We start from the raw sequence: 12,779 nt of genomic DNA on the forward strand, positions 1-12,779 counted from the left end.
GGGATCGCACTGTTTGTATCACATATTAAATGCCCTCAAGCCTCGGCACAGACCACTGAATCAAACTAAAAAACCAACAGCGGTTGTTTTCCTCTTTTCAGTTCTGTAGTTTTTAAGTAAACCGAGCTGTTGGAAACATCTGTTACCTTTGGTTTTAATTTAGTGCATAATAGCTTTCCTCGTAATAAATGATGTTGGGCGATTTGGGTGTAATTTTGATTCGTCAGGAAGTTCACAGCCGGATCAGCGTGGTTAATGGCAGCTCTGCAATCAGCTTCGCTATGTGTCACATCGGAGCAGCCATTACTGCATTTTAAAAGGCTGAATTACTGTGTTGTTTGTATTAAATCTTAATGCCGTTCTGGATAACAGTCATGTTTTCCCTTGGAGGTAAGCGCTGAATAGAGTTTGTGTTCCTGAATGTAAAAACCAGACGGGGTTTCAGTCAGATTGCCTGAATTCAGGCAATTTTAGAGAGATTAGACGTATCCAAAAGTAATTTCAAACCTGTCTGAAATGAAAGAACACATTTTCTCAGCTGGACATATTGTTATGGTGAAGTCCTTTTTGTGAGTTATGAGAGGTTAATGGTGTGCTGTCATGTTAATTACAGACAATAATGCACTCTCACGGCTGACCTTTTTAGGCAAGACAACAAAGGTTTACATTTCTCTGTGCCTGGAAGAAGAATAGGAACTGCCTCGGGTTTGCTTGTTTGGGGCAGTCCCTTTCCCAGTGGCTACTGCAGCATGGCGAGAGCATCAGCCAGGGAACGTGGGATGATGTCTGCTGCCATAGGAATTGATCTGTGTACGGTTACAATAAGCCTGGAAGAAAACTAGAGGTGCACAGCGAAAATAACTGAGCCTGATTCTCTCCATCACTTCTATGTCCACGAGGGTGAGAATATTGTCCTGTTGTTCTGCAAAGCCCACACGGGACCTCTTTGCAGGGTCAAGTGACCCAGTTGCCCTGTGTATTTGATGGTGCAAACTGACCCGCAGACTTCAAACAATTTCTGTAGCTCTTGATTAGATTAAAACCTCACAGCCATCCATGTGCTTTAGAGAAATGTTATTTGGATTTCGTTTGCTCGTTATTTCCCTGGCCCATAGGTGCTTTATTTTTTCCTTCCCTGCAATTAAGAACCTGTTTAGCCAATGAAGCCTCTGCTCTGCCAGAGCATGTTGGCCTCTGGCATCACTGCTGAGCTGGGAGAGCCTTCCCATCTCCCCCAGGTGATGGTGACAGCAATAGGTATAATGGACTCATTTGGATAATTCAGTACTTGCTTGGCATATCTGGTTTCTCCGGTGACACTCTGACATTCATGCTTGACTTCCCCACCTCTCAGATAATAAAAGAAAGAGGTTTCACCTTGTTGGCAGCACTGGCTTTTGGCCCAATATCTTTCCTGACATTGAGTAGCTGAGAAATTAAATTACCTCTTTACCCGGCCACATCCCTAATGGATGCCATTAATTATTGCTTTTCAGATAAGTTGTTTTTATTATTAATCCACGTGAGAATTGCTTCCCTTGGTTCTACCGTAGCCAGTTCCTCCCTTTCCCCATCTTCTCTGATCTCCAGTCTTCTGTGAGCTACTGCTAAGGCTGGCAGTTGGTGTTTTCTGCACTCTTATCCTCACATCTCACAGCCAAAATGAAAATCCTTTCTGTGTTGTGGGCTGCTTTGTTTTTGCTTTGTTTATTTTTCTGTGTGTTAGCATAATGCTGCTGCATCACTGAGGTAGCATGGTCATGATTTACATCTATTTCCTTCCTTTAAATGAGAAGGGAAGTGCTGGTGAATTGCTTTGCAGAAGGACAGTGCTCCCTAAGCATGCCTTTTACTTGCAACTTGTTTTCATGGCACTTCGCAGGGGAAGATCTACTCCCAAGGGCAGTCAGGTTAATGAGGATCATAGAACATCCCGAGCAGGAAGGAGCCCAGAAGGAACACTGAGTCCAACCCCTGTCCCCACACAAACCCTCTGAGAGCAGAGATGGGCAAAAACGCAGCACTGTCCCTTGGTGGGAGTTAGCTGGAAAGCACAAGTCTGGTGCCCTTCCTCTCATGAAGTCTCTCCAGTGGAGCTGGAAGCCCTTTGTACAAATGGGCATGGGGCTGTTAGATTAAGTTGGGAAGAGGTGCAGAATTCATGGCTCTTAGAGGTCAGGGATGGCTGAGGAAGAAGATAAGGACTAGGGCAATGGCACAGGGTTGGTTGTGGTGTCCATCTGCAGCCACGTGGATGAAGGAAGCAGTGAGACACTCTGGGCCACTGGGATGGGAATAAAGCTCTTGGGTTTGCTTGGATCTGCTCTGCATCATGCAAAGATTCAAGCAGTGTTCAGTTCTGTTGACCTCAGTGCTTCTATTCATGCTTTGGATCTCACTGTGTCCAACACCTTGCAGAACTGAACACTTTTGGCTCTTTACCTTGATGCAGTGCCTGGATATCAATGGTTTTCTGCTGACGTCCCTGTCACTCAGTCATGGCTATTGCTTCTCATTCTCATCTATGACATTTTTCATTGATGGAGAGAAAAGTATCTCAGAGGACAAGATGGAACAGGCTGCCCAGAGAGGCAGTGCTGCCCCATCCCTGCAGACACCCAAGAAAAGGCTGGATGGGCTCTGAGCACTGATGGAGATGTGGGTGTCCCTGTGCACTGCAGGGAGTGGGACCTGAGGGCCTTTAAGGGTAGGATAGGTCAAAGATTTAGGTTGGTTGATTTCTTTCTGGGGGAAAACCTTAAAGTAACTTCTATGAAAGATGGAGTACAGTAGGCTATGGAAGAGCTTAGCATGTCATGCAGAAGTGGTCAGTGCTCAGCTCTCTTCCCAGTTTCGGTGGTCAGATTGATCATAGTATCATATCATTGATGTGTACTATGATCATAAAGAACAGAGGAATGGGACATCGAGGCTGAATCTCTCATTCTTTTGGAATCAGCAGGACTCAGACTACAAGTCTTAAAGGCAAACCTCCTTCAGCAGGGAGTCATCTATGATACCAGTAATTGTGCAGCCAGCCCTTATAAAGGCATTACTACAACTGGGATGAATAGGATTAAAGCCCTATAAGCAGTTTATCCAGCTGGTGATCTAGTCTCCTGTGCATCTGTGTGCAGGTGAAATTCCTGGTCTCTGCAGGGCTTATTTTCTTACTGTTGTGTTAAAGGGCAGTTGGAGAAGCAGGTGAAAACATGGTCAGCTTCTTTCTCCTCTCCTCTCTTTGCAGAACACTTGAACAAGGTGGCTGGGATGATGTTCTTTCCAATCCCATGCTGCACAACCTCCTTCACTACTCGGGTTTGTTTCACCAGTGAGACCCCTCTTCAAACAGTATTCTGCTGTATTTGTTGAGTACAAGCTGTCTCAGCTTGACTTTCTTAGGACACATGATACGCTGCAATCACGTTTCAGGATGTTTTGATAGCGGTTGATTCTTAGTTGGGCTTAACCCCTGTGAATTAAATTGATAGAAGTGCGCACCTCTTTCACCAGCGCTGCACGCTCGTGCAGTTACTTCCGTCAGAGGTGTCGTCAGGCTCCTGCTCACGGAGCATCCCTCTCGGCTAAGCCCTGTGCTACCAGCAGAGGCCGTCGTGCCCATACGCTTGAAGGCAGCGAGCTCCCACCGCAGCCCACGGCCACGTTAAACCTTTCCCTCCTTTCTCCGGGATGGCTGGGGCTGGTAACGCAGCATCCCAAACCTCCTCTCGGTGATGAGCTGATGGGATTGCAATGCAGATGCGGATTCTGCTGTTATTTCAATGTAAGGAGGAAAAAGAAAAGGAAGAAAAAGTAAATAACCCACAAGAATGAGTAGTCAGCTGGGTCTGGAAGGAGAAGCAGAACTCTCAGCAGGCACTGTGAGGTCTGATTAAATCTGCCATGATTGGTGCTGCAGCACCAGCAAGGGACCCCCCAGCACCTCCTCTCTCCAGCCTCGTTTACACAGAAGGGAAAGGAAATGGCTGCGTTGTAGGAATCCTTTGGTATTTATTTCTGAATTTATTCTCCAAAGGAGATGTACTGTGTGCGTGTGTTTGTGCTGTATGCCTATTGCACACCGGGCTGCTGCTCCATTGCCATCACATGCACAGGAAACAAAACCCAGCAGTGATACAGCTGTGGCTGTGGCTGCAACACTGCCTTGAGCCCTGGTGCTGGCTGTTGCTGAGCATCTCTTCACCTCCATCCTAAGCAAGTGTACGGGTAACCAAACAAACAGCTGAATGTAAACCCCTTTCCTTTAAATGAATCCACAACAGTGCAGTGAGCATAATGGACACTAAGAGCAGAGCTGTGTGTATTGAAAAATAACCTCTCCTGAAGCAAGAGGCATCACTGTGTGTCTGCCTTGGAACAATCCTGCTTTGGGGTGCCAGGGTTCCTTGGTGTGATGCCTGGTTAGAGGGCATCTGGATTGTATGGTAAGCAGCACAACATAGGAAAGGCATGGAAAGGAATGAGTGGAAAAGGATGAGCTAAAGAAAAAAGTGCGTTCTTCCCTTGCCTGAAATACTGGGATAATTCCAGCCCAAGCACTGCACTGGTTTTATCAGCCCAGGAGAAAACAAAACAAAACAAAACAAAACAAAGGTTAAAGGTGAGTTAGGAGCTCAAAGAGCACAATTCTGACTTAATAGGCTGCAGCATGTCTGTAATCCAGCTCGTGACTCTGAGCTCACGGCGCTCCAGTGACTTTTGGTCTAGCTTTTGGGGATGGGGATTTGGGGGAACCTCCTGCTGAATGCACAGTGAGAATCCAACCCAGTATAAATACTGGTGACAGTTGTAACTAATGGTCCTCACCAATAGCTTGGTTGCTTTCCCGTAGTTCTTTACGCACCAATAAATCCCATTGTTCTTCTCCCAGCTGTTATTCACCCCAAGAACAAAAGCAAGCCGGAGCTTTCTCGTCACATCTCTTTAAATAAAACAACAGAAGAAGGAAGCATATGGAGCAAAGTCTGAATGAGACATGGCAAATCTCTCTTCTCCTTCTGATCCTCATCACTTTAGCTCATCAGATAAGAGGCTTTTTCCTGACTTCTACCCGAAGTCCTGCTCTGCTGCAGCAGAAGGAAGTAACCTGTGATGCTAGAAGAAAACTGGAGAGATGTCTCCCACTGGACCATCTCTCCTTTGGGTCTTGTGGTGTCCAGCTGCTGCTTCTAGCACCTTGGATGTGCTTCTTCCCATTACCCTGCCTAATTATACTGGGGATCCCTGTGTGTGCAGCCCAGGCTTCATCTCTGGATGGTGCTGTGGGAAAGGGCAGCATCAGCCTGAGGACGCTCCTAGAAATGTCCTGAGCACCCTAAAACTTGTGCTAAACTTCTGAGTGTGGGAGGAAATGGAATTGCTTCCTCCTCCAACAGACCTGCTGCTGGGGACAGGTAACCTACTGTGGGAGGGACAAGGAGATAATATTACAGAAGGTATTTTTAGGCAGTCCTGCATCTGGATTGCCTGCCCTGAGTAATTACAGCAGTGCCTTTTGGCCTGAGAAGTGGATGCTGTCAGCATTTGGCTACACAGAGCTGGAGCCACTCAGAGCAGCAGCGTGCAGGGACATGGCTTGATGAAGTGTTTACCTTATGGAAGCGTAACAGAGAGATGAGCTTTGCTTTTCTCAGAGGCTCCACGATTCTTCTTTTTCTGAAGGCTTTTTTGTTGTTTTTGTTGTTTTCTTCTTTGAGAAGGTTGTCTCTTCTAAGACCAGCATCCCTCTGGACATCCTCTTATAGATCCTCTTGACTGGAGCCATGCTGCTGCTTTCCTACTCATAGAATCATTAACGTTGGAAGAGACCTTCAAGATTCCCCATGCCCAACCCCAACCCACCCCACTGTGCCCACTGCCCATGTCCCCCATGAGCCACATCTCCACAGTTCCTAAACACCTCCAGGGATGAGGGTTCCTCCACCTCCCTGGGCAGCCTGTGCCAGTGCCTGATCACTCATGTTGCACATCCTACCATCAAAACACCTTTTCCTCACATTCCTGACAATCCAGCCTTGAAGCTGTTCCTCTTTCAAAGCTGGTGGATGGAAACCCCAACATTTGTGTAAGAGGACTTTCTTAGCATGGCTAAACTCTCTGATGTATCATATAGTACTTACTAAGATGTCAATCAGGGCTGCAAACCACCCAGACCGTCACATTTAATTCAGCATTTGAGGAACCTTTGTTGTTGTTGTTGTTGTTTTCTCTCTTTTTCTGTCAAGTTCCTGCTCCTGACTGCAGCTGAGATTGACTTGGTCTTGTGTTGGTCCTTTCCTTCCCTGCTCTGAGAGAGAAACCAGCTGGAGCTACACACCAACGCCTACTGTATGTGTAAGATGTTGGGTGAGCTTGATGCTGATGTCCTCAGGTTCTGGGATGAATTGTGCTCCAATGTCCTTCCAACCATCATAGAAGCATAGAATTATTTGAGTCGGAATGGACTCTTAAAGGCCATCCAATGCAATGAACAGGGGCACCCACAGCTCCATCAGGTGCTCAGGGCCCCATCCAGCCAGACCTTGGGTTCTCCAGGGATGGGCCATCCACAGCATCATGTTGCATCTTTCATTTTTCCTTTTCTCCAGCTCTCACTTCAGTATTTGCATGTGAGAAATACCAGATTCCTATGCTTGTGCTTGTGTTCCCTTATTAATCTGAGCTTTGTTTCTCTTTGGTGGGCAAAAATGGGCCATTTTAAGGACAACTTATGTGAATGCTGTGCAGCGTTTTCTTCTTCCACGTGTTTCATTTATTTTATTGAATGCTGACTTTTCATTTGGCTGGAGGTATGGCTTGATTTCTAGCAGATGGGTGCAGGAATCAGCTGCTGATGCAATGGAGGTCTCCTGACAGAGATCCTGGAGATGTTCATGATTTCTGGTCACAGAAAATCTATGTAAAGCTGAGACCTCCATTGTCAGTAAGGCGATCCTGACACTATGAATAATGGAGAGGAAATGCAGACCAGTGCGGTGTAGTTGCTCGATGGGTCTCCTTTTTCACCTGCCCATCTGCCTTGTAACCACATGACAACCTTGAGTAAATTTTCATGAGGGTTCTGAAGCTGCTACAGGTTGGGAGGAGGAGGAGTGCCTTTGCTCTTGCTGGCACATGGAGAGGAGAAGCAAACTGGACCATGTGTCCTCATCCAATCCATTTTCCAAAGAGCAACAACTGTGAATAGCGTGTACTGATATGGTAGAGTCAGCCTGTCAACTGACCTTGAGCAACACTGAAAACAGGAGAATGGTCTCATCACAGCCCAATGAATAAATCATAATAGCAAAAAAGCAGAACATCCAAATACGGAGAAAGACAGAAGGGAAGGAAGGGGAAAGTGCCTCAATCAAGGACGTGAAGGAAGGCAGAAGTCAGGAGGTGAGCTGTTGGGTTGGGAAGGACTCCAGGACAGATGGACAGACGGTGAGACGTGGAGAAGAGAGGACGCTGAAACAGGAGCAGCCCAACCCCAGGCAGAGGGAGGAGTGTTAAGGACTTTGGTAATAGGTAAAGTCAACAGGAGAGGTGGCAGAATTTAAGTTGTGGGTATCCTGGTGCATTGTTTAAAGTGTAGGGGTGAAAAACAATGCCATGAAAGAGACCAAAAAGAATAAGGCAGAAGAAGGGGAGGAGGAAGAGGAGGAAGAGGAAGAAGAGAATGAGGAGGTGGTGGAAGACATAGTGGAGGAGGCAGTGGAAGAAGATGGGGAAGATGAAAGCCAGCAGAAAAAGAGCAAAAAGAAATCAAAGTCTGAGGACTCAGAGGATGATGGGGAAGTGAAGAAGAAGAAAAAGAAGAAGAAGAAAACCAAGAGAAAAGATTACAGCAGTGAGGAGGAGGATGACTATGAGCGCAGGAAGAAAAAGAAGAAAAAAGGCAAAAAGAGCAAAGAAAAGAAGAAAAAGAAAGGTGACAAGTCCAAGAAGGGAAAGAAAGAGGACAATTTCCTGGAGCTGTATGAACAGGAGCTCCGTGACTATCATTCGGACTCCTCCAACGCAACGGAGGATGAGTACAACAAAAAGAAAGGTCAGCTCCATCGTTTCCCATTTCCTCCCTTGTACACTTCAGATATCCATCCTGGGGCTCTTCCTGGGAGTGCAGGCTCTTGTCTTTCCTTTGCTGGGAATATTAATTTTATATTATGTATATATATATATTGATATTACTTGTATGGTGGTGCTATTGGGAAGCTGGATCAGCAGTCAGACTCCCCTGTGTAAGCAGGGTACATGGCCAAGGCACACGCTCCTGCTCGTGCATTTGCAGCAGGAGAATGTTGGTGATCCCAGCAAGCAGACTGGGAAGGCAGCGGAGTGATGTAACAGCAAGAGATCCAGCACATGGTCCCTCTGGCTGTTGTGAGTAACCAAGTAAGGTGGAGAATTGCTGCTAATCACATCTAAACCTGAATATTGTGCCTGTACAATTATTTATCCCGCGTGCTCTGAGTACTTTATGGTGTGTTGTGCAGTGAATTAGGGTTTAGGTGATATGGGCCATTTTGTTTGAAGATCGTGGTCTGGAGAAAGGTTGTACCCATCAGCCAGGCTGTGTGTAGATAACTCCTGGCAAAAGGCTGCACTCGAGCATTTTAACTACTGGATGGCAGTTAGTAATCCTCCTAAAGCAAACCTGCTGTTCTGGGGTCAAGAAGCAAGGAATGAGCAAGACAAGAAGTAATGAGCCATGGTATGGCTCCATAACTAGGGAAATCCCTGGGTAGGGGGCACCATGGTGCTCCCAAGCACAGCAAGATCATCTCCAGATCAGGGGTGGGCAGCAAAGGGGTAATGGGCTGCTGGGGGGTGACACCGACTGCCCATTCCCCATGCAACTGGATCTTGGTGCATCTGGGTCAAGATGCTTACCTTCCCAGACAGGTTTCCCTGTTGGTTAATTAGTGTAATAATCAATCTTGTGCATGGTAATTCAAAGAACTGAGTGTGCCTCACGCCAGTGGTGTGGTTATAGGTTAACTCAAACTGATGAGATCCATAGCGTGCCGTATGGCTGTTCAGGGAAAAGAAAAATGATCCAACATCTCCAATGGCTGTCCAGGCCATACACATAACTTGCCTCATTAGTGATGGCTCTTTGAGGGAAGACGAGTTCTCTCCTCATACCACCATTATTTTATTTTATATTCTTTTTATAGTGGAGGAAGAACAGCTTGCACTCTGTGAAAAGAGAAGTTCCAGCAAATTATTTCTAACTATTTCTCCATGGTCTTCATCTTACCCTGTTAACAGTTTCTGCTGGGAAGGTAATAGCTTGTGGTTGAAAACACTGAAAAGGGAACCAGACAGGGATTGGATTCTCACAGGCTCCATCAGAAATTAAAAACCTAAGGCATAACCTGCAGCATTTATTATTGTAACAGCCTCAGGAATCCCAAGAAGCTTTTCATGTGGACAAAGTCCCAGCAGTTAATGGGTGGTTGTTACTTTAATCAGGACTCCTTCAGCTTGTGGCTGGATCTTACCCCCTCATTTCCCAGAAATTTCTAGAAATGAGTGCACTTATACAAGAGAGAAGAAACAGAGGGCAGAGAGGGGAGAAAAACGCTGGGTAGGATATAGGCTAACAATGAGGTGCTGAGGTTTTCCATCAGTGAAAACCCGACATTAAGCCATTTGTCTCAAAACCCAAAAGTTTATGAGCAGACTCAGGTTTCAGGTTGGATACTAGGAATAATTCATTCTCAGAAGGAGCAGTGATGCATTGGCACAGACTGCCCATGGAGGTGGTGGAGTCTTTGTCCCTGGAGGTGTTCAGGAACCATGGAGATGTGGCAGCTGGAAACACGAGCAGTGGGTTGGGGCATAGTGGTAAGGGTTGGGTTGGGCTTGGGGATCTTGGAGGTCTCCTCCAACCTTAATGATCCCAGGAGGCACCAGCTGCTGTGTTTTCTTCTTGAGGCTGTTCCCTTTTTCCAAGCACAGCGCTGCTGATTTTGCATTATTAATCAAAGTAAATTTCTGCTTTTTCCTTACTTGGTCCTGGGGGTTGCCTCTGTTTTCCTTCCGAAGGGCTGAAGGAACCGATGGTGGTCAGCTCCTGAGAAACGTGTAACCACTGCAGAAGCTTCTCTAAAGCACTGGAGATTTTGGCTGCCTTTGGCTCTGGTGAATATCCAGTAGACATGAATTTCAGTCCTTGACTCCTTTTGTTCAAAGAAGAAGGGAGATGTAAATGTTTTATGAGTAGAGAGCTGATGGTGTCTGTGTCATCTGATGTCCCCTTTATCTCGCTGCATTAGCAAGCAGGAGAAGGGATTCCCTCCACCTTTGTCACAATCAACTGATGACTGAGGAACAAGGGGAATCCAGCTCCTGGAGACAGGAAAACAAAAGATATAAAGCAACTGGGTGTCAGTGTGGAAATCATAGCAGACAGCAGGCAGTTCTAAGCAAACTGCAGCTCTTGTCCATTCCTGCGTTCCTACTGTAAACTAGGATGATTATTAAGTATTTGCCAAGTTTCTTCTACCACACATTTTGTGGACTGTGCTTCATCCCCATAGAGAAGCAAACTCTATAGAAGGTTTTCCTCATCTCTCGGAAGCTTTGCATTTAGACCTGTCATGCTGGTTACCATCTAGAAATGTATATTTTATTCAGCACGTTGTCTGAAATGGTGTTGGGAAGTGGAATGGCCAGTGTTGATTTGTGAGCAGATACACGAGCTGCTCATCCTTCCTCCTGCTGCGCACCATCCATTTCATTGTGTTATATCCACCACATTCTGCTCCTTTGGTGACTGAAGGGTTAAACGGGAGAAGTGTTCAGGACGCACAGAGTTTATTGCTGAGTTCTCTTTAATCTAAGAGTAGAATGGAGGAGAAGAGCAAGTGCTGTGCGATGTCAGGCTCTCCCTATGCTATTCAGAGCCAGAGCTGTACCACATTCCTCTGTGACAGAGGATCAGCAGTTGCAGAGTCTCCTTATCTGTGCCTGCACCCACTGGTCTTCGCAAAATGAAGCCTTCTTAGGCTTTGATTATTACTCCAGACTGGAATCTTCCTTGGAAGAGAGACTTTCCTGCTTGCTGGAAAACACTTTTTTTCTCCTCACTGCTAAAATGAGTTTTGGGTGCAAAGCACTCAGAAGAATGTAGTACTGGTGGCAGCTGATGGCTGGTGATGCAGTGGAACATGCCAAGCTTGCCGCTGGGAGGAGGTGATATTTCAGCCATCTTGAAGATTGCACTTGTTTGCATCTCGGTGTTTCCCACAGTTACAAATGACGGCGTGAAGTACTGATTGCAATAAGTTTATATCACTTATAATAAGTTATATAAGTTTGTTGGATGAGTACAGCCAGGATCTATCAGCTTGTGTGACAAACAAGCCAGTATCCAAGTACCTCTTATTTTCTGGTCTGTGAAGGGTTAGGAACATTTGCACTTGTTCCCCCAGCACAAGAACAGCCCCAAGCATATGCAGAACCCACCCCTATCACATGTGTACAATGCACTGGGATGGCTTTGCCCAGCTGACAGCCCCAAAACAGCACAGAGGAGCAGCTGTGGGTGCCAGTTGCCCCATGCAGCTGATGTGCCAGCTGGTGCCTGTAAAACCACCAGCCACAGAGCTGCAGCTTGCAAGCACTGCTGCTCTCCTCTCCCCTTAAGTACTGGAATATAAACAGTGTGGCCAGTTCACTTTCATAACCTTTGTTATCTGTGGGTGCTGTTTAGGTGGAATATTTGGCTTTTTGGACATTACTGGAGAGGACTTGCGGAAGGGAATCTGAGCAAAAAAGTCAGTGGGAAGCCTATGCACACAGAATGATGCATTCAAGTCTAGATGCATTCCCACCAACCCTCATATCCCACCAGCCCTTTCATCCTCTCCCTTGGACTATTATCTGGCAGAATTATTCCAATCCAGATGGAAAGCCCAAGCAGAAAATTGTGGTATAAGGCACTAAGCAGGGAGGGAACCAGAGCAAGCTAAATTTCATTTCAGGTACAATGAGACCCTGTGCAGCCCCACGTGGGGTGGTTCATCTGTCTGTGGTAATACAGGGCATGCAAATTAACTGTGGGTGTTGCTGATGGATTCATATGCATTGCAAGTCTCACTGTGCAGATGTCACAAAGCGGTGGTTCAGTGGTGGGAAAGCCGTCATTTCTACCAACTTGAGAGGTTTTTGTTTGTTTGTTTGTTTGTTTAATATATTTATATTTTTTAAGTGCTGTTTGGAGAGTAGCAACTGTCTTTCATGAATGATTAAGTCAAAGTATTATGATTAATTCATAATGACAGCTAACAATGTGCTTGTAAATATAGGTAACACATGCTGCTTGTATTTACAACAAGCTGCTGGCAGGTTCCAGCACCTCCTTATTCAAAGCATCAACACCAGCTGGAAGGTGCAGCATCCAATCCTCCAGTGCCTCTGGGTCAGGGGAGACATTAAAAGGGAGCTCTTGTGAAACTGCCCTTCCTGCTATGTTCAGGGTGCTGGGGAGCAGAGCTGGAAACAAGGACAGCACTTCTTGGTCTCAGTTGTCCTGCTGCCAGGACAGCAAGAAGAAAGTGGGTCTGTCATCAGGACCCGGTCCTGAAGAAAAGGGACAAGTGGTGGAGAAATGCTTCCCTTGCACTCTGCAGATGCAGTTCACTGCTGCAAACTTTGCCTTACAGATAAAATCCATATTATACTTTATCTAGGATGAGTTATTTTCCACTGCTGTCCTCAGTCATGGTTCAGAGAAAACCCATGTCCTGGCCAGCCCTCCCTGCCTC

General features: G+C 46.2%; 1 protein-coding gene across 1 annotated transcript in view; it reads left to right on the forward strand.

Moving 5' to 3' along the window:
* Nucleotides 1-7,614: 7,614 nt before the first annotated feature.
* LOXHD1 (lipoxygenase homology PLAT domains 1) overlaps nucleotides 7,615-12,779 on the forward strand; it is a 133,283-nt gene continuing 128,118 nt past the window's right edge. The window contains exons 1-2 of the mRNA XM_072359178.1: nucleotides 7,615-7,800; nucleotides 7,990-8,053. Of these exons, the coding sequence (XP_072215279.1) occupies nucleotides 7,615-7,800; nucleotides 7,990-8,053 (250 nt within the window). The remainder of the gene's footprint in view (nucleotides 7,801-7,989; nucleotides 8,054-12,779) is intronic.

Source organism: Excalfactoria chinensis, chromosome Z, assembly GCF_039878825.1.
Source record: "Excalfactoria chinensis isolate bCotChi1 chromosome Z, bCotChi1.hap2, whole genome shotgun sequence".
Lineage (NCBI taxonomy): Eukaryota > Metazoa > Chordata > Aves > Galliformes > Phasianidae > Excalfactoria > Excalfactoria chinensis.